Source organism: Plecotus auritus (genome assembly GCF_963455305.1).
Source record: "Plecotus auritus genome assembly, chromosome: 1".
Taxonomy (NCBI): Eukaryota; Metazoa; Chordata; class Mammalia; order Chiroptera; family Vespertilionidae; genus Plecotus; species Plecotus auritus.
This window is the reverse complement of record NC_137770.1, coordinates 73,541,363-73,562,353: the sequence shown is the minus strand read 5'-3', so window position 1 is coordinate 73,562,353 and position 20,991 is coordinate 73,541,363. Positions and strand designations below refer to the sequence as shown.

Here is a 20,991-nt window from a genome sequence, read left to right as displayed (position 1 = left end):
AAGGTGGTCTGGAAGGGCGTCCGGAAAGGCGTCTGGAAGGTCGTTCGGCTGTCCAGTTTAATTAGCATATTACGCTTTATTATTATAGATTGTAGATGAAGTTTTCATTATTCTTTTACTACTGCTAAATAATGTTTGCTTTATTTTTAAAAAATAATTATGTAAGACTTGACTTGGGGGAACATTCATATCTTTTGAGATGATATGGGGCAGGAACTTCCCTTTTCTGCAAAATACCTTGATGCTATCTTTTGAGATGATATGGGGCAGGCACTTTACTTTTTTGCAAAATACCGTGATGCCACTGTGAGAGAATCCCAAGTTAGACTTGCATAGACCCAGGGCTATGTGGTACTTTTATTCTTTTTCTCATATATATAAACTAGTTTCAGATTCCCATCTATCCAAATAGATAATGATTGTAAAACCTATTATAACTGAAGCATTGTGAGAACTTCATAGATAATGAATAGTAAAGGGTGTGCTGCGGTAAAACACCATGAATTACTCAGAAAAGCTTGGTAGGAAGTACAGTCATCTTTTGTTCAGTAAAAATCAAATCTTATTTCAATGAATTATTAATGGATGTTTATTTGTTGGGAATAAAAGGAAGCCTGAGGGCTGGCTGTGTACTTTCCTTGAGTAGACGGTGTTGAGTCTAAGTTGTGCTCTATAGGGATGAAGAGGGGTAGGAATTAGGCATCTTTGGAAGAGTGTGCAGGACTAGATTTATACATGAGTGAGTGAGCATTTTTCCACCTTGTTTACAATCAGAGTGAGTGACTGGACATGGCATGTTGTGGGAATACTAGGTGGATCATTGTGGCTCCATGTAGCCTAGTTATTCTCAGCCTGCTTTATGTGGGGCACACAGACCAGAGCAAAGCACTTGGTGTCTGGTGGGTGAGCTGTCAGAGCTGGAGTAATTGATGTTGGGGCCAAGCCAGGGTCGAGACTGGAATCACACACAGAGTGATTTTTTTAAAATATATTTTTATTGATTTCAGAGAGGAAGGGAGAGGGGGAGAGAGGTGGAAACATCAATGATGAGAGAGAATCATTGATCAGCTGCCTCCTGCAAGCCCCATACTGGGGATCGCCTGCAACACAGACATGGGCCCTGACCAGGAATCAAACCATGACCTTCTGGATCATGGGTCCATGCTCAACCACTGAGCCATGCCAGCTGGGTGAGTGAATTTTTAAAAATATGTATTTTTATTGATTTCAGAGAGGAAAGGAGAGGGAGAGAGAGGTGGAAACATCAATGATGAGAGAGAATCATTGATCGGCTGCCTCCTGTATGCCCCCTACTGGGGATCAAGCCTGCAACCTGGGCATTGCCCTTGACTGGAATCAAAACCAGGACCCTTCATTCCGCAGGCTGATGCTCTATCTACTGAGCCAAACCAGCTAGGGCTGAAGTAGTTTTTTTAAAGGTGGTAAAAGAATAGTTGATGTGGAAATTTTTAATCAGATTGTAAAGCTGAAATCAGACAGAGGAGTTGGGGAGATACTGGGATCAAGCCCCAGTAAGTCTGATCATCTGACAGCCCACACTGACAACTGGCCAGCCCACTCGCTCCCCATACCCTGCAGGTGAATCCATGACCAGCACTGTGTCAACCGTGCTGCTGGGATGTAGTCGGAATCCTTTTGAGATGCAAGGAAATGTTGCTGGGAGTATAGAGAGAGGTTCACAAATGAGCCCTGTATGAAATCCCCAAATATTAATGCAGACAGGCTGCACTTTCTTTTTTTTTTTTAATATTTTATTTATTTCTTACAGAGAGGAAAGGGAGGGGATAGATAGTTAGAAACATCGATGAAAGAGAAACATCGATCAGCTGCCTCCTGCACACCTCCCACTGGGGATGTGCCTGCAACGCAGGTACATGCCCTTAACCGGAATCGAACCCGGGACCCTTCAGTCCGCAGGCCAACGCTCTATCCACTGAGCCAAACCGGTCAGGGCGACAGGCTGCACTTTCGAGTAACTCCTTTTTGTTTTGTTTTTTCTTTCCCAGAGTCCCTGAAATAGAGTTAAAAAATGCCAAAGGTCTGTCTAATGAAAGTGTTAATTTATTAAAATCCCGCCTGGATGAAGTGGCCAAAAAGCATTGTGGAGAGGTAAGATTTATTTAAATGGACTTATAAGAGGGCAGTAAAAATCTCATCATGTTCATCAGTGTTTGCCTTTCTGCCTTTTCTGGGACTGAAAGATATTTCCATTGCACCTTAAATTCAATTTTGACTAGAATGTTTTATTTCTTATTGATATCTACAAAGGAGAAATTGCTATTTGTATTTCTTTAATTTATAGTACTTATGAATTACAAATTATAAAGTGTATATAGGTGATATTATTGATGCTTAAGAATCTTTCCAAAAGATGAACCTGGCCCTATTTTTTGCATCCTTTGGACCTGGCACCATGACTTAATCTTGATTTGAACCTTTATATTGGAAAATATTTACAGATAAGTGATTTCTGACTAAACTTTGCCACTTTTCCTTTTTCCATATCAGAATATCTAATTATTCTCCTTGACAACAATTAGCAACATGCTCTAATCCTTCATTGTCTCTTCTCTACCTGAGCATGGGGGTACACTTAGTCCAGTGCTAATTCTTTCTTAATCCTCTGCACGTCAGGGTCTACCTGAGCTCGTCCTTGGGCGATGCCACTCTCTCTGGAGGGCTAGACTAGGTGACTTCTTTTTTAAAAATATATTTTTTTATTGATTTCAGAGAGGAAAGGAGAGGGAGAGAGAGATAGAAACATCAGTGATGATAGATAATCATTGATTGGCTGCCTCCTGTGTGCCCCACACTGGGGATCGAGTCTGCAACCCAGGCATGTGCCCAGACCAGGAATCGAACCTCAACCTCCTGGTTCATTGGTTGACGCTCAACCACCAAGCCATGCCGGCCAGGCTAGGTGACTTCTTAATGTAGAGTATTACTGTGTGCTTCTTAGATCAGACCAATTCCCTTTACGTATAATCCTCACTTACATGTAAAGTCAGAAGGCAGCTCCTATTTATTCCATCCTGTAAAAACTGAGAAGCGTAAGTTAGGACCAGCCCTAGGTCTCTGTCTCTGTTTCTGTTTCAGACCTCAGTTGCTGTTTCCACAAGCTTCAATAATCATTGAGATACAGATAGTGATTATAGAACAGCCCCGACAAAAAACTAGGCCTTGGGAATTACTCCAAAGTTCTTTCTAGTGTAAGGGGACTCTAATGTCTAATTGAGAAATAATATGGAGTTGTGTTAAATTCAGCTACGGAATTCTCTGGTTTCTTGAATTCATGATTTAGGATTCTTTTGAAAAAAATATTTACTCTATTTTTTATAGCACAGCATTATACTATATCAGTGGTCGGCAAACTGCGGCTCGTGAGCCACATGCGGCTCTTTGGCCCCTTGAGTGTGGCTCTTCCACAAAATACCACGGCCTGGGCAAGTCTATTTTGAAGAAGTGGCATTAGAAGAAGTTTAAGTTTAAAAAATTTGGCTCTCAAAAGAAATTTCAGTCGTTGTACTGTTGATATTTGGCTCTGTTGACTAATGAGTTTGCTGACCACTGTCCTATATAATCCTATATAATAAAGAGCTAATATGCTAATGGTCATGATGCCCTCATGCCATAATGACTGATCAGCAGGAGGCTATGTGCGCATGCACGGCAGGGTGGAGCTGCCGTGTTGCTCCAGAGACGGGGCAGAAGCGGGGAGGTACCCAAAGGAGGTGGGACCATCATGTGGTGGGGAGAGCGGGGGGTGAGAGCCTGTAGCACCCCCCTCACCAGTCCTTCGCCACCCACTGCTCACACTCAGAGCGCCCCACCGCCCACCTGCCAGGGGAAAGAGTGCAGCACAGCAGGTGGGAGGCTTCCACGCTCTCTTCCAGCACCATGATGGGGCGGAGCCACCACATTGCTTGGGAGATGGGGCAGAAGTGGGAAGGTGCCCGGAGGAGGCAGGACCAGCCCGAGGCAACTCACAGGACTGAGGGCAGGGCTTGAAGCAGCCAGAGAAGGCCAGAGGGGTTGGGGGCGGGGCCAGGCACGCTGGAGCTCTGGGTGAGGTTAGGGTGTCAAGGCAGGGCAGGGGACAGGTGGGTGGGGCACGCGTGAGTGGGCGGGGCTGCACGATTTCACTAGCTGGGTCACTAGTCTATATAATAAAAGCCTAAGCAACCGTTATGGCGGAACAACTAGAATGACCAGTCACTATGATGTGCACTGACCACCAGGGGGCAGACCCTCAATGCAGGAGCTGCCCCCTGGTGGTCAGTGTGCTCCCACAGGGGGAATGCTGCTCAGCCAGAAGCCGGGCTCATGGCTGGCGAGTGCAGCGGTGGTGGCGGGAGCCTCTCTCATCTCTGGCAGTGCTAAGGAGCAGTGAGCCGAGTGGTAAGGAGCAGTGAGCAGACGGGCGGTAAGGAGCGAGGGGTCCCGGACTGCGAGAGGGCTCAGGCCTGGCTGAGAGACTCCCCCCGCGCCCCCCCCCGCGACCCCCCGCCCCCGCGCACGAATTTCATGCACTGGGCCTCTAGTTAACGATAATCACTATGTTGTACATTAAATCCCCAGAAGTTATTCATCTTATAACTAGAACTTTGTACCCTTTGACCAATATCTCTCCTATTCTCCCATCCCCTGGTAACCACTATTCTAGTCTCTGTTTCTATGAATTTGTTCTTTTTTTTTTTATTTTGTGGGGGGACTTTTTTTAGATTGCACATATAAATGCTACCCTACAATAGTTGTCTTTCTCTGTCTGACTTATTTCACTTAGCATAATGCCCTCACTTAGCAAGATGTCCTTTCTTATGGCTGAATATTTATATTCCACATCTTTATTCATGCATCTGTTGACCGACATTCAGCTTGTTTTCATGTCATGGCTGTTATAAATGATGCAGCAATAACCTGGGAGTGCTGATATCTCTTCAATATCCTGTTTTCATTTCATTTGGATATATATCAAGAAGTGGGATTACTGCATGGTGTGATAGTTCTAGTCCTAATTTTTTTGAGGAACCTCCATACTATTTTCCATAGTGGATGCACCGGTTTATTAGTACATTCCCATCAACAGTGCACAAGTGTTCCCTTTCTCCACATCCTCGACAACACTTGTTACCTGTCTTTTTTGATAATAGCCATTCTAATAAGTGAGGTGATATCTCATTGAGGTTTTGATGGGCATTTCCCTGGTGATTAGTGATGTTGAGCATCTTTTCATGTACCTGTTGGCTATTTGTATGTCATCTTTGGAAAAATGTCTATTGAGTTCCTCTGCCCATTTTTAAATAAGATTGTGTTTTTGCTTTTGAGTTGTGTGAATTCATTATATTTTGGGGGTATTAACCCTTATCAGATATATGATTTGCAAATATTTTCTCCCATCTGTAGGTTGCCTTTTCATTTTATTGTCTCTTTTGCTAAGAAGAAACTTTTTAATTTAATATAGTCCCACATGTTTGTTTTTACTTTTGCTGCACCCCCCCCCTTTTTTTTGCTTTATTTTAAATTACACTTTTTACTTTGAGATAATTGTAGAGTCACATGCAGTTGTAAGAAATAATACTGAGAGATCAGATGAACCCTTCCCTTAGTTTGTCCCTATGGTAATGTTTTGCAAAACTATGCACAGTATCATAGTCAGGATATTGGCATTGATAGTCAGATGGTTTCATCACCACAAGGATCCCTCATGTTGCCCTTTTATAGCCACCCCCTTATACCCACCTCCACCTTCTCCTTGACACCTGACAACCACTAATCTGTTCTCCAGTTCTATAATTTTCTCATTTCAAGGAAATTATATAAGTACAATCATATAGTGTGTAACCTTTGGGATTGGCTTTGTTTTAAGTCAGTACAATTCTCTGTAGATTCATCCAGATGGTTGCATGAATCAATAATTCTTAATTTTTATTTCTGAGTAGTATTCTGTGTATTTCATGGTACCATTATTTGTTTACCATCTACCAGGTGAAAGACATCTGGATTGTTTCCAGTTTTGAGCTATTAAAAACAAACCTGTTTTAAACATTCATGTACAGGGTTTTTTGTTAATCTTCACCCGAGGATATTTTTCCCATTGATTTTTAGAGAGAGTGGAAGGGAGGGAGGGAGGAGAGAGAGAGAGAGAGAGAGAGAGAGAGAGAGAGAGAGAGAGAGAGAGAGACAGACATCAATGTGAGAGAGACACATCGATTGGTTGCCTCCTGCATGCACCCCAACTAGGGCTAGGGATAGAACCTGCAACCTAGGTACGTGCCCTTGACCGGGAATCTAGTCCAGGACCTTTCGGTGCTCAGGCTGATGCTCAACCAACTGAGCCACACTAGCCAAGACTCATGTACAGCTTTTCATGTGAACAGACGTTTTCATTTATCTGGAACAAATGCCTCGGAATGCAATTGTGGGTATGTGGTAGTTGTGTGTTCATTTTTTAAGAAACTGCCATCCTTTTACAGGTTGGCAGTACTACTTTACAGTTCCCCCAGCAATATGTGACTGTTCCAGTTTCTTCACGTCCTTGTCAGCATTTGATGTCACTGTAGCTGTTCTAATAGATGTTGTGATGATTAATGTTATATGTGAACTTGGCTAGGCCACAGTACCCAGATGTTTGGCCATATATTATTCTATATGTTTCTATGTAGGTAATTTTTAGATGAGATTAACATTTAAATCTGTAGACTTTGAGTTAAGCAGATTACCCTCCATAACATGGATGGTCTCATCCAATCAGTTGAGGGCTTTAATAGAAAAAGACTGGCCTTCCTAGAAGAGGAAATTTCTGGAAGATGGATGGCCTTTGAACTTGGCTGCAACATTAACTCTTTAGCCTACCCTGCAGATTTTGGACTCACTAGACTCTAAACTCTATAATCGCATGAACCAATACCTTAAAATAAATGTCTCTCACTATCTGTCTCCCTTTCTTTCTCTACACACACACACACATCCACATCCTTTTGGTTCTGTTTCTCTGGAGAACTCTGACTAATACAGACGTATATTGTGAGAATGAAAGTGGCTGTTGTAAATAAGGTCAGGAGAGGCCTCTGATAAGGTGACATTTGAGCAGAAGCTTGAGGGAAGCCAGACAATGAACCCTGTAAATATGGGGGGAGGGACAATTGCCAGTTTTGAAAGTAGTTCTTGTTTTCATCTAGTATTATATATTTATCAGATTTGTTTGTATAGAAAATGCTACTAAATTAAACAGATTGGCAAAAGAAAAACATTCCACCACCTGGCTCCTGGCTCCTTTCTGGTACAGAGTAGTTTCTCTTTGATGTAATAGAAACTACCGCCTTTTCCTAGCTTTTTTTTTAAAAAAAACATATTTTTTAAATTTATTTCATAGACAAAGGGAGAGAGAGAGAGAGAGAAAGAGAGAGAGACAGAAACATCAATGATGAGAGAAAATCATTGATCGGCTGCCTCCTGCACGCCCCCTACTGGGGATCGAGCCCACAACCCAGGCATGTGCCCTTGACAGGAATCAAACCTAGGACCCTTCAGTCTGCAGGCCGATGCTCTATCCACTGAGCCAAACTGGCTAGGGCCCCAGCTTTTCTTAAAAGAGCTTCTTATTTTTTTACTTATTGATTTTAGAGAAAGAGAGTAAGGGAGAGAGAGAGAGAGAAACATCGATTTGTTGTTCCACTTATTTATGCATTAACTGGTTGATTCTTATATGTGCCCTGACTAAAGATTGAACCCACAACCTTGGCATACCAGGACGTGTTCTACCCAACTGAGCTATCTGGCCAGGGCAAAAAAAGAGCTTTTCTGTAAAGAACTTGCCTCCTAGACTCTAGGCTAGTGTTTCTCAATTGTAAATCGAAGTAGATCTAGTGAATGCCACAGCTTCTGGTATAATAAAAAATACATGAATTTCCCCTACAACAGCTGTGGTTTCTTTGCATTTCTTCCCTAAGTCAATAAACTTTATATCCTTGTGTACCATGACTTCTATTACTATTTACCACTGTGTTAAGTCCCTTTAGAGAATGTTTTAAACATATAATTGAAATAAAAGTTTTTAAGCTGCTTCATTGTGTAATTGAAGGAAAAAAAATCTCAGTGTGTTGGTGGTCAGGTGCAGAAGGAACTTGGCACTCTTGACCTCCTTGGGGTTGGGGTAGTTAGTCAGTGTGGGGTCCCAGCCACCTTGTTCTATTGATTTACCAACCCCAGTATGATTTATGACTCCCAGGTGCAGGGGAAAGTTACTTCCTATGGTCACATGTCTGTCTGAGAGGGAGGTCGTTTTTCTTCTGGTACTGTCTGAATGCTTCCCTAAGTGTAAATGAAGTGCTGTCCAGGTATTGATCAGCCTCCTACTGGCCCATTACTAGCAGGGAGATAACGAGGGCTTTAAATATCTGCTTCCAGACCCCCAATAGAATTATTTTCAGTATGCGGTGTGGATAGATAAAAGCTGATGTTAGCAATGATTATTGTCTGCTCAGCTATCATATGTACACAGGTTTTCTAGTAAGGAAGGTAGTTTTTTTTCATCAAATTTTTTGTACAGAAAAATATTTTATCAGATTTATTATACAAAAAATGCCAATAAATGAAACAGGACTACAAAAGACAAGTGAAGCTTTTTATTTATGTAGTGATTTGTCTTGATAGCAACATGATGAGTCCTGCTGTGATTGCATCACGTCCTGAATTCAGAACGTGTCATATCAAAATGAGTATCACTATTGTAAGTGGCTATCTGGTTGTCTGCATGTTTTCTATAGTCTCTCCTTGGCACCCTGTCTTCCCATTATTTGACCATTTGTGGTTGACATTCATCTCCATGTTTAGGTGATGATATTTGAACTGGCTTACCACGTGCAGTCATTTCTCAACGAACATAACAAGCCCCCTCCCAAGTCTTTTCATGAGGAAATGCTGGAAAGGCGGGCTCAGGAGGAGCAGCAGAGGCTGTTAGAGGCCAAGAGGAAAGAGGAGCAGGAGGTGAGACCTTTGTCATCACAGGTGGCCAGCCCCGACGACTGTGAGCTTCTATAAGTTGTTACTGTCTCCACCTACACACCTATATGTTAACACTGTCTCTTAGTGGTCCCATTAATTTTGTTATTGCTTATCTCCTATTTAATTGTATATCCTGGTTACCATTTGTAATTTAAAGCTCCTTATTGTCATTGTTTTTAGGAAGGCATGTTTTATTTTTTTATTTTTACTTTTGTTAATGCTCATCTGAGGATATTTTTCCATTGATTTTTAGAAAGAGTGGAAGAGAGAGGGAGAGGCAGAGAGAAACATTGATGTAAGAGAGACACATCAATTGGTTGCCTCCCGCATGCGCCCCAACCTACCAAGGGCCAGAGATGGAGCCTGCAACCAATGTATGTACGCTTGTCCAGGAATAGAACCCACAACCCTTCAGTCCGAGGGCCAACACTCAAACCACTGAGCAACCTAGCCAGGGCTGGAAGGGATGTTTTTATTAGAAGATAGTGAATATTTAGCTAACAATCTTGTTTTGGTGTATTGCTATAACTGCCTGATAGCTTGGGGCATGTTTTCTCATTTTGTATTATTGCTGTTACACTTTTTGTTGATTGTCTTAATGGTTTTGATATTACAATCTTGAATTTTAGGGGACTCATAAAAACACATCACTTTTCCCTACCTAAATTTAGACCCAGTGGAGCAATAGATACATGAGTTGATTGGATGGGGATCAACATAACGCTTTTAATACTGAGAAAGCTGATTGGAAAATGCAGCTGATAGTGTGTGGCTGTGGTGGTGGTGCCCGTGCCACCCTGGTCCCAGGCACTGAGAACAGCTCACCTCCTCCTAATCTGCCCTGGACCCATGGCAGGGAGCAGCACACGTGCACGTTCTCCGCAGACAGGCAGACATCACAGAGGAGGGGCGGAGTCACATGTGGGAGAACAGGAGAGGCCAACAGAGTTGCTGTAGTGAAAGTCTCTCTACATGGAGACATGAAGAGTGGGGGTACTGTCCCTCTCCCAGTCTTCATACCTGTTTCAAAGGGAATGCCTATTGCATAAGAACTCTGATAAAACTGATGCAACTACAGTTTGAACTAGGTTCCATGTATTCAGGTCTCTTAGGAAGAAAGGACTTGTGAATTTTATAAATTACAAGAGTTTTTATAATTTCAGAACTTTTATGTTGTAGAGGTTTCAAAGATTGGCCTTTGATGGCAATATGATCTCTTTCAGCAACGTGAAATCCTTCATGAGATTCAGAGAAGGAAAGAAGAGATCAAAGAAGAGAAAAAAAGGAAAGAAATGGCCAAGCAGGTACACTATCAAGTCTGCCATACTAAAATGGTTTACATTTTGCTAAACATAAAATCTTTTTATTGCCATTGGTGATATTTCCCCCTCCTGTGTTACTTCAGGAGTAAAACTCAAAATGAAGCACTGAAAGAATCGCCAAACAGGAAGCAAAATTTAGAATTGTATATTATCTGTAAATGACTTAGGCTTATGCACCTATTGTAGTTTAGCAGATGAGTCGACAGAGAAAAGATATTGAAGTTTTGATAATTAATTCAGTCTGGAATTCTTAATACTTGGAAAAGAAAACAATTTGTTCTTATTGAGGAGTGAATGGAAACCATAAGGCTCTGCTTGAGATTTCATTCAGTGATGGAAAAGAAGGATTTACAGAGCAGGTTTCAAAGCAGTGTGGAAAAGGATAAAATCCTCTTTTCTATATTTTTCCTGTGTCCAGCTGAATAAAAACGCCAGTTACTCATTCCATTTTCTAAAATTATGGCAGTTAACTAAAAGGAAGCTCTGAGGTGTAGTGGGAGGAGGCACTGATGTACGAGAAGCACCATCTGGCTTAAAGCTTTGGCTTTTTTACTGCCAAGTTCTGTGACCTTTAGGTGACACTCTCTGTGACTTATTTTCTTTATCCCTTAAAATGGGACTTATGATGTCTCCCTTTCTGTCTCATGTAACTGTTCCCACAGATAACTATACTACCCTCTGAAAGTACAAAGCTGTGTACAAATTGTAAGATGTTATTACTGTTTCCACCAGGACTCCTGCTTTATGTCTGATATGCCACCTTGCTCTGTCTTTGAATGCTTTCCGTTCCTTTCCTCTTGCTCTTCTTTCTCACTTTTTATGCATATTCCAAGATTCTAACATTTCCATTTAAAACTGTAATCTGACTTTCCTGAACCAGTACATATTTGGATATTAAATTGTTATTTTTATTTATTTTCCTTTTTATTTAATTTATTGGGGTAACACTGGTTAACAAAATTATGTAAGTCTCAGGTGCACAATTCCACAACACATCATCTGTACACTGTATTGTGTGTTCACCACCCCTAAGCCAAGTCTTAGTTCATCACCATTTATCCCCCTGTACTCTCCTCCACCACCACCCCACCCCAGCAATCACCATACTGTTGTCCGTATCCATGAGTGTTTTCTTAGACATTAATCTTTTAAAAGTTGAGTTCAACTTTATTATACTTGAAAGCATTCTGTTTAAATAAAATATGCACTTTCTCCTGGATTCATAATTATACACCATGATTGTCTTCCATTTATGACCTACGTCTAAAGTAGGTTTACTTTTCTTTTTTCTAGGAACGTTTGGAAATTGCTAGTTTTTCAAACCAAGATCATATCTCTAGGAAGGACCCAGGAGGACACAGAACAGCTGCTGTTCCACATGGAGGCTCTCCCGACTTCGTAGGAAATGGTAAACATCGGACCAACTCCTCTGGAAGATCTAGGTAAGTCCTTGAGATTTCTGATCTGGAAGAATGAAAGATGTAGAAGGAATAAAACAACTTGTTGTGAAAGTTGATGATTTTCAGATAGTTGTTTTAATAATTTTTCAAAGCCTGTATGTCTTAATATACCATTTGTTAGCCATATGAAACAAAATTTTCATTTGTTAACACTTTCTATGTATCTTTAATTAAACTAGTTTTATTGCTCACTCGCCTTCATAACTGTCTATCACACTTCACAATCTTGCCTCCAATGCAGTTTGATCTGACTTCTAATGATCTAACTAGTCAATAAGTGACTTAAAATTTGTACTTCCATCAGAATCATCATCCAGTCAAATTTCCCACTGTATTTGTTTTCAGTCTGTAACTCCTTGGGCCACACCACGGATGTGAGAAATGCTCCAAATGGGCATGGTGTAGAAGATTCTTTACCTGAGAATGGAGCCCCAGTTTGTTGCCAGGGCTCCCCTTCCTGTAGCTGCTGAGGACACGGGCTTCCCTGTCCTTGCAGGTGGGCTCCTGGGTTGTTCCCTGTCACCAGAGGTCATATGAAAGATACTACCTCTTCCTCCACATCCTTTCCACTAAAAGATTGAGACTTCCCCAAATATTTGTTGTGACCCTCTGTGGATCAGAAATAAATTTTAGTACAGAATCGATTTATGAGTGGGTAAGTGACCAAGTAGTGTAGGTATTATAATTCAGCTTCCTTATGAGTTTAAACCAGCCGTGGGCAAACTACGGCCCGTGGGCTGGATCCGGCCCGTTCGGCTGTTCTATCCGGCCCGCGGAGCCGAAAGAGCGGAGGGTTCTCTTGCTCTCCCCTCCGCTCCTTTACTTTGAATTTATATTAGTTCACACAAACACTCCATCCATGCTTTTGTTTCGGCCCTCCGGTCCAGTTTAAGAACCCATTGTGGCCCTCGAGTCAAAAAGTTTGTCCACCCTGGTTTAAACTGTCTCTTTTGAGAATCTAAGCAGCACTGAAAACCAATATTTTTCTTCTATGGAAAGAAACATTTTAGGTACTAAATTAAAGACATATGAACTTCCAGGTTATAGTTTCTTTATAAGAAGGAAACATTTTGGTTCTTTCCCTAATTACTGACTTAAAAAAAAAAAATCAGCTTAGAAATCATTTGGATATTAACACTTAGCCACCTACCATTAAGGTGAGCTGAATTTTCTCTTGAATACTGTTTCTGGTAACAATTTAATTTTAAGATTATAACTCCTTACACCAATTTAGATTATTTTTGCAACTGGGCTTCCAGTAGGCAACATAGTTTGAAGTTGTAAGAGCATTTCACTAAGAAATACTTAACAAATTTCTATTGTGTTAGAATCAGCAGTGAGCCATGCTCAGCATGGCCAGGGGGGAACCTGAGGGTTGATGTGGTGGCGGGAGGGGGTGGGGGTCAGTGAAGGATTAAAGAAGACAGACAAGAGACTAAAGCTGGGGCTAGGTAGGACATTGCTCTCAGATAGAGAGACAGTGCCACAGCCTGCAAGACGAGTCTTTATTTTATAGCCACATTCCACAAAGCAAAGTAAGGTTGTGGTCAAGATGTTTACAATGTTCTCGTGGGTTTTGAATCTACTCAATTACATGCACCTGAATTCTAACAAGCTTTGTTTTGGCAGTACTTGCTGCACCTCCGCAGCCTATATCACTTAGCCACCTGGGACCACAGGTTCGGACCATAACGGCAAGCTTGCAACTATAGCCTTTGGCTATAATTGTGCTGGGAGGGCTTTGCCCTCCAAGCTGGGACTTGCCTGTGGCTTTGCCACGAGAGGACCGTGCCCTCTCATTAGTCCGAGGCTTGAACCTGTCCAAACGCGGTAGCCGCTCTCCACACAGCAGAAATAAATCAATGCTATGAATAAGTCTTTTTGGATATATAAAAACAGTTTTTTAAATTTAAACATTTCCATTTTTGTGACTAAGTATAAACAATGGGTCTAAGATTAGACTTGCTTTTAAGATCAAAGATCATTTGCAAGTTTACTCAAGTGGGATGGGGAATTCTCCCTTTGCCATAGGTAGGAAAACTTTTTGTTATGCTTTTAAGAGTGATATTTGTATGTCTTGGATAGGAAAACATCCCATGAGCATCCAAGAAGGAACATGAAATAGTTTTCATCTGATGTTTGCCAAAATATTGCACATCCCTGCATGAATCTCTGTCACTGTGTTGACTACTGACTGGGAAAGAATGAATCTTCAAGTGTAGTTCATGTGCTTCCTTGGTAAAGAAATAAAAAGTCCTTGATATACCAAAGCACTTCATGATTTACTCTTGATTTTGTTCCTTCCTTGCTGTTGATTGATCTTTATGGATTAGAAAGTCAAAGGAAATAAGTATAGAGTTCCATTTTATTCTTTTACTTTTCTTTTCCTAAAAAGCAAATACATACATATTTTTAGGTGAATACCAGAGACATTAGTGACATTGGTTTTCACCTCTTTATTCCTTCTTTCCTAACTCAGTGGGATATACTTTTTATCCTTCAGAATTATTCCGGCTGCCAGCCTGTCTTATGTGGCATGTACCACATATGCCATTTTCTTGGCACTTTTATTTTAATCATGATGATACATCTTTTCTTATTAGCACTCTTAGCAGTCTCATTGTGTTGGTATTTAACTGTCATGATGGGGTGAGCAGTAGAGTGGGGAAAGGGAAGATGTGTAGGATTGGAGGTGGAGAGACCAGATAATAATGGAGTATTACATGTGCCCAGGGGAAAGTTGGAGATCTCAACAGGGCAGGGGAAATGGAGTGTATGATACTTGGGGATCAGTTATATGTAGGAGGTCTAGGAGCCCAGGGAGACTCATGCTTTTGACTCAAGACAGAATGGATGACTGTGCCACAAACCAAAATAAAAGAACCCAGGGGAGAAGTCAGATTGAGAGTGGGTAGGAGGAAGGTGGCAGTTTTATTGACATTGCAGCAGCATCAGGAGTAAATAGAGGGGCAGAAGTGGAGACAGCAAGTGTAGAAGTTTGAAAACAAAGAACAAGAGGACGTAGAGATGGGAGAGATGTAGAGCTGAGGGGAAGGAGCAATCTACAGGGCAGATTGAACATACAGGAGAGAGGGACACCCAATGGACCAAGACCCCAGAGAGACTGTAGGAAATGGAACCGAGGACAGCATAGCTGGCCTTCCTCGGAATCTGAGAAAAAGAAAGTACAGATTCCAACTAACCTTTTAGGTGGAACAATAGAAAGTGTGGGCTTTATTCCTCTTTGCCTCGTGTTCTGTGTGAAAGTAGAAGTCAAGATCGTGCTTAGAGTGAGAGGGCTGCTTTCTAGAGATTTGTCCATATGCCTCATCAAAGCATTTCTTAGAAGGGTCCAATCTTGACCATCAAGAGTGCTCTCCCTGGCCTCTTTCCTACTTCCCTCTCCCCAATTTATTTATTACTTTTGCATTATAATCTACTCTCCCAGCTGTTGCTTCCCACTCAGAAAAAAAAAAAAAGTAGAATAGAGAAAGAGAGGAGGAGGATTTGGCTTTAAGTGTTTTAGAGACTTCATAAAAGGAAATGGCAGAGTATCTATCAATTCAGTGGTTGGGAGCCCAGTTGGAGAATAGGAATTTGAAGTGCTCCAAACACCCTGTTGTTTAGCTTTCCCCAGATGTGCATGTGCATCTGGAATGAAGAGATTGTGGGGTCAGTGTAGTTGAGCTAAATCTCTGTAGAACTGCTGTGATGATGAAAATGTTTTATACTAATGCTGGCCGCTTTTGGCTACTAAGTACCTAAATGTGACTACTACAGACAAAGAACTAAATTTTTTTTAAAAAGTTTATATTGATTTTAGAGAGAGAGGAAGGGAGGAGAAAGAAACATGGGTCGGCTGCCTCCTGCAGGCCCCCTACTTGGTATCGAGCCTGCATCTGGGGCATGTGCCTTGACTAGGAATCAAACCAGAGACCTCTCGGTGCATGGGACAATGCTCAACCAACTGAGCCACACCAGCCAGGGCAAAGAACTGAATTTTTAATTTAATTTTAACTAGTTTAAATGTAGATATACACATGTGGCTAATGGCTACCACATTGGACAGTGGAGATCTAGAGTTGGGGGTTTGTAGAATTCATGTGGGAAAGACTGCAATGGGAAATGGGGGAGTTGAACAACTTTCCCATTAACACCTTAAGCTCAATTTCCAGTAGAAACAGATGTTAGACTATGAATAGTCTAGTAAACAGGAGAAAATGGAGGGGCAAGAAGTTGAAAAAAAAAAACCATTGTCCAAATTTATTTTTAAGGCGAGAGCGGCAGTATTCTGTATGTAATAGTGAAGATTCTCCTGGCTCTTGTGAAATCCTGTATTTCTCTATGGGTAATACTGATCAGCTCATGGTGCACAAAGGAAAATGTATTGGTGAGTAAACTAACTAAATTCATTTAACTCTTCTAACAACAAAAATTAATCATGAAGAAACAAGGTAGAATAGACACCAAGTCCTCTAGACCGTGCAGTCCAAGGAAGACTGGTGAGCTGATAGTCGGTCATTCTAGCTTCCATTCCTAATGACCAGAATGAAAAGTCACTCAGGTTTCCCCTTCTGTAAGATAGAAATTAAAACCTAGGCTCTTGGAAATATTGTTAGCAGGAAGATAATTTAAAGTTCATCATCATTATAATCAGTTGAGCTTTTGAAACCAAAATGGTTGAAATATTATGAATTAGTAGAATTTTGCATCATGTGCATTTATTACCGATGAAATATATGCATTACAATGAATTCTAATGCCTGTGATCTTTTTTATTTTCAATTACAGTTGATGTACAATATCATATTAGTTTCACTAATGCCTGTGACCTTTAATGACCAAATCTTACTTTCTTAAGTTGATATCCATCTACTTAGTTAGCATTTTCCCAGTAAGCATGTTTTACCTGACTAAAAACCATTTTCTTTTCTTCCATTTTATTTTCTATGCATCTTATTTAGCAGTTTTGTTTACTGATGGCTATTTGGAGTGAAGTGGTTCAGCAATTTGTGATTTGAATTGTTTATATTAAATTCAAGTTTTCTTTTTTTCTTTTTTTTTAAATATATTTTATTGATTTCTTACAGAGAGGAAAGGGAGAGGACAGATAGTTAGAAACATCGATGAGAGAGAAACATCGATCAGCTGCCTCCTGCACACCTCCCACTGGGGATGTGCCTGCAACCCAGGTACATGCCCTTAACTGGAATCGAACCCGGGACCCTTCCGTCCGCAGGCCGACGCTCTATCCACTGAGCCAAACCGGTCAGGGCTTAAATTCAAGTTTTCATTATCTACTCCTTTGCCCTAAATGCCATCATCTTTTATCAGCCATCCTATCTAATAAAAGAGTAATATGCAAATTGACCGTACCTCCGCTACAACAATAAGCCACGCCCACCAGCCAATGAGGAGCGAATATGCAAAAAAACCAACCAAGATGGCTGCGGCCACAGAGAGCGCAGGAGGGAGGCTTGGGTTTCCCTGGCAATGGAGGAAGCCAACCTTTCCGCCTGCCCTTACCGGCCCAGGCCTCTACTCAATGCTACAAAGTTTCAATGATAGAAGATAAATTAATCCCAACAAAAATGGCGGCAGCCATGGAGCTGGAGAGAGCAGGAGGCTAGGGTTGCCCCCGGCGATGGAGGAAGCCAAGTTTCTGCAGCCCTGGCCTGCCTTGGCCTCCGCTTAAGGCTACAAAGTTTCAATTATAGAAGATAAATAAATCCCAACAGAAATGGCTGCCACCACGGAGCGAGCAGAAGGCTTGGCTCCACTCCAGGCTACAAAGTTTCAATTATAGAAGATAAATAAATCCCAGATACCAGGGCCTCCGCTTGGGTCGCTGGGGGTGTGGCCGGCCTGCAAACCACCACAGGCTCCTCGCCCAGGCCACCCCACTCCCCAAGGGAACCCCCACCCTGATCCGGGACACCCTTCAGGGCAAACTAGCTGGCCCCCACCCGTGCACCAGGCCTCTATCCTATCTAATAAAAGAGTAATATGCAGATTGACCATCACTCCAACACACAAGATGGCTGCCCCCATGTGGTCAACGATCCTGCCCCCATATGGACACAAGATGGCCACCACAAGATGGCCAGCAGGGGAGGGCATTTGGGAGGGACTAGGCCTGCAAGGGAGGGCAGTTATGGGCGATCAGGCCAGCAGTGGAGGGCAGTTGGGAGGGACCAGGCCTGCAAGGGAGGGCAGTTGGGGGCGATGAAGCCTGCAGAAGAGGGCAGTTAGGGGGTGACAGGCCGGCAGAGGAGGGAAGTTGGGGGCGACCGGGCCTGCAGGGAAGGGCAGTAGGGGGGGACCCAGGCCTGCAGGGGAGAGCAGTTGGGGGGGACCAGGCCTGCAGAGGAGAGCAGTTAGGGGTGACCAGGCCTGCAGGGGAGGGCAGTTAGGGGCAAACAGGCTGGCAGGGGAGCAGTTAGGCATCAATCAGGCTGGCAGGGGAGTGGTTAGGGGGTGATCAGGCTGGCAGGCAGAAGCGGTTAGGGGCAATCAGGAAGGCAGGCAGGCGAGCAGTTGGGAGCCAGCAGTCCTGGATTGTGAGAGGGATGTCCGACTGCCCGTTTAGGCCTGATCCCACCTAAACGGGCAGTCGGACATCCCTCGAGGGGTCCCAGATTGGAGAGGGTGCAGGCTGGGCTAAGGGACACCCCCTCCCCCCATGCACGAATTTTGTGCACCGGACCTCTAGTCTATATATATAAAACCCTAAGCAACCAGTCGACCGTTTGATCAGTCAAACGTTTGACCGGTTGCTATGACACGCACTGACCACCTGGGGCAGACGCTCAATGCAGGAGCTGCCCCTTGGTAGTCAGTGCGCTCCCACAGTGTGAGCGCCGCTCAGCTGGTGGGTGCTCGATGCCAGGCTCAGGGCTGGCGAGTGCGGCTGCTGCAGCGCTACCGAGCTGCGGCGCTACTGAGCTGTGGCAGCAGGCTCAGTAGGCCAGGATGAGCGGGAATGGTGCGGTGCCCAGCCACCTGCCACTTCAGCGTGGGGATTGGCCAAAACCGGCAGTCCAACATCCCCTGAAGGGTCCTGGATTCCAAGAGGGCACAGGCCTGGCTGAGGGACCCCACCGGTGTATGAATCTGTGCGCTGGGCCTCTACTACTGATATAACCACTAAGTGGTGTAGGGATCACTTGTATATAATTAATTTGACAATTTTTTATTTTTTTTTCAAATTGTAAGATAAAGTTTATTTAGAAAGTTATAGAGGTAGTAGAAGTTAGCCAACTGGGCTGCATAAGTGCAGGAAACAAGTTACAGAGGCAGAAGAAGGGCCCTAAGAGCTTAGCAGAGAGAAAGGCAAATGTAAGGTGCCAGGAAGGGAAAAGAGGGCGTGGGTGTGCCCTCCCACCCCCACCCTCTCAGCTCCAGGGAGAACATGCCTAAGTTTAATTTTTAATTCCATTAATGTGATAGCCAAATTACCTAAATTGAGTTTGCTTTTTTTTGGTGTCTTTTTTCCTTCCTCTTTAAGGAGCTACAAATAAGCAGGGGAGCTGCCAGGAAGCAGGCAGCAGGTGGAGGGAGAAGAAACCAAATATCTGAATGGTTTGTGAAATGGACACTTGACCTTGGCTGAACTGGACAGAATTCTGTGCATACACAGAGCCTGCCCTGTGCAGACAAAGCAGCCATTTGGACAGGTTCAGGACCTTGGTAGAGATGATTAACTTTGGACTTGAGACTATCCTTGACTTAGGGCATTTCAGACTCATGAATTGGCAACATAAAATTCACTATTTTTAATAATCTGGGAGATCAGGAAGAGAAATCAATCTAACTACTTATTACCTTAACTTGGTTTCCTATTCTCATTGATAGTTATTAGACATATTCACCTTAGTTTATACCCTCATCAGGAGACATTTGCAATCTGAAAGTTTTTTATAAAACAATTACATAAATTATTTTGTTTTCTCACAATGGGTCTAGTTTTTAAAATATGTTCTAATTTTCTGTGAAATATTTTTATAAAAAATCAACTAATAAATATTTTGTTTTTCAGTTTAAAGCCATTACAACTTCCTTATGGATAAAGCACTATAGAAACTGTATAGTATATGATGATCATTGTTAGCATATAATTGACTCAGTTTGAGTTCTTTCTGGGACGTATTTTCCTTCAGCCTCATTACAGTGTGTTCTTTTGTCCTTTATTATCCCCATCATGCAAAAGTGACAGGGAGAGGCAACAATAAAATTATTAAAACAAAAAAAACAAACCCCAGCAATTATGAAATACCTATCTAGCCCCAGTTGAGAAGAGGAATATTTAGGACATTGTACTGCATAATGCACACATGTAATTAAGCTTTATGTAAATAACATCATAGTTTATCCCATAAATATATGATATCTGTGTCTCGAGTGTGTGTGTGTGTACTACTTAGATCCCACATTGCACAGGTTGCTTCCTTCGGTTGACATCAGGTTTTTTCCGCTTAGCCTAAGAATATGAGGATTTGTTTATGACTAGCATAACAGATCACTTTAATTAAACCTTTTTAAATTGTCAGCATTTCTATGAAGTGAAAACTGCTTCTCAGATAAAAAGTTTAGGTGAGCTAGTTCAGCCACATTTCTCAAAGTATTTTTGCTAAGGCCTCTATGTCCTACATATGCAGGTTACTTCACTTTTCCGTTTTTAAATGGAAAAAAAAATTACTTCTTCAAAAAAAGTTTTTCATTTTTAAAACAGTGCAACATCACAGGAAACTATTATTTATATAACAAGAGAAAAAGGCAGAATACTATATATCAGTGGTTCTCAATTGGGATTGACATTGCCCCTGGGGGGAGCATTTGGTGATGTCTGGAGACATTTTTGATGGTTAAGACTAGGGTGGAGGTGCTATTGGCATCTGGTGGGTAGAGGTCAGGGATGCTGCTAACCAGCATCTTCCAGTGCATAAGATAATCCTTCAACAAAGGATTACCTGGTCCAAAATGTCAAGGATATATATGCTATGATTTTGTAAATTAGGGAGCGGGGAATGGTAGAGGGAACTAAAAGAGAAATAAAACAGAATGGTGCCAGACTAGAGTTGCTCAGTGGTTGAGCATCAACCTATGAACTGGAGGTTGCAGTTCAGTTTCTGGTCAGGGCACATGTCTGGGTTACAAACTCAATCTGCAGTAGGGAGCATGAAGGA

At 42.3% G+C, this 20,991-nt stretch overlaps 1 protein-coding gene across 4 annotated transcripts in view; it reads left to right on the top strand.

The window, feature by feature from the left end:
- EIF2AK4 (eukaryotic translation initiation factor 2 alpha kinase 4) overlaps positions 1-20,991 on the top strand; it is a 105,526-nt gene that overhangs the window by 14,519 nt on the left and 70,016 nt on the right. For all 4 annotated transcript variants that reach the window (XR_013961224.1, XM_080680480.1, XM_080680479.1 and 1 more), the window contains exons 3-7: positions 2,028-2,130; positions 8,854-9,006; positions 10,248-10,328; positions 11,640-11,788; positions 16,081-16,196. Coding sequence is in view for 3 of the 4 variants with exons in the window: in XM_080680480.1 (XP_080536606.1) it covers positions 2,028-2,130; positions 8,854-9,006; positions 10,248-10,328; positions 11,640-11,788; positions 16,081-16,196 (602 nt within the window). In the remaining variant the exon portion in view is untranslated. The remainder of the gene's footprint in view (positions 1-2,027; positions 2,131-8,853; positions 9,007-10,247; positions 10,329-11,639; positions 11,789-16,080; positions 16,197-20,991) is intronic.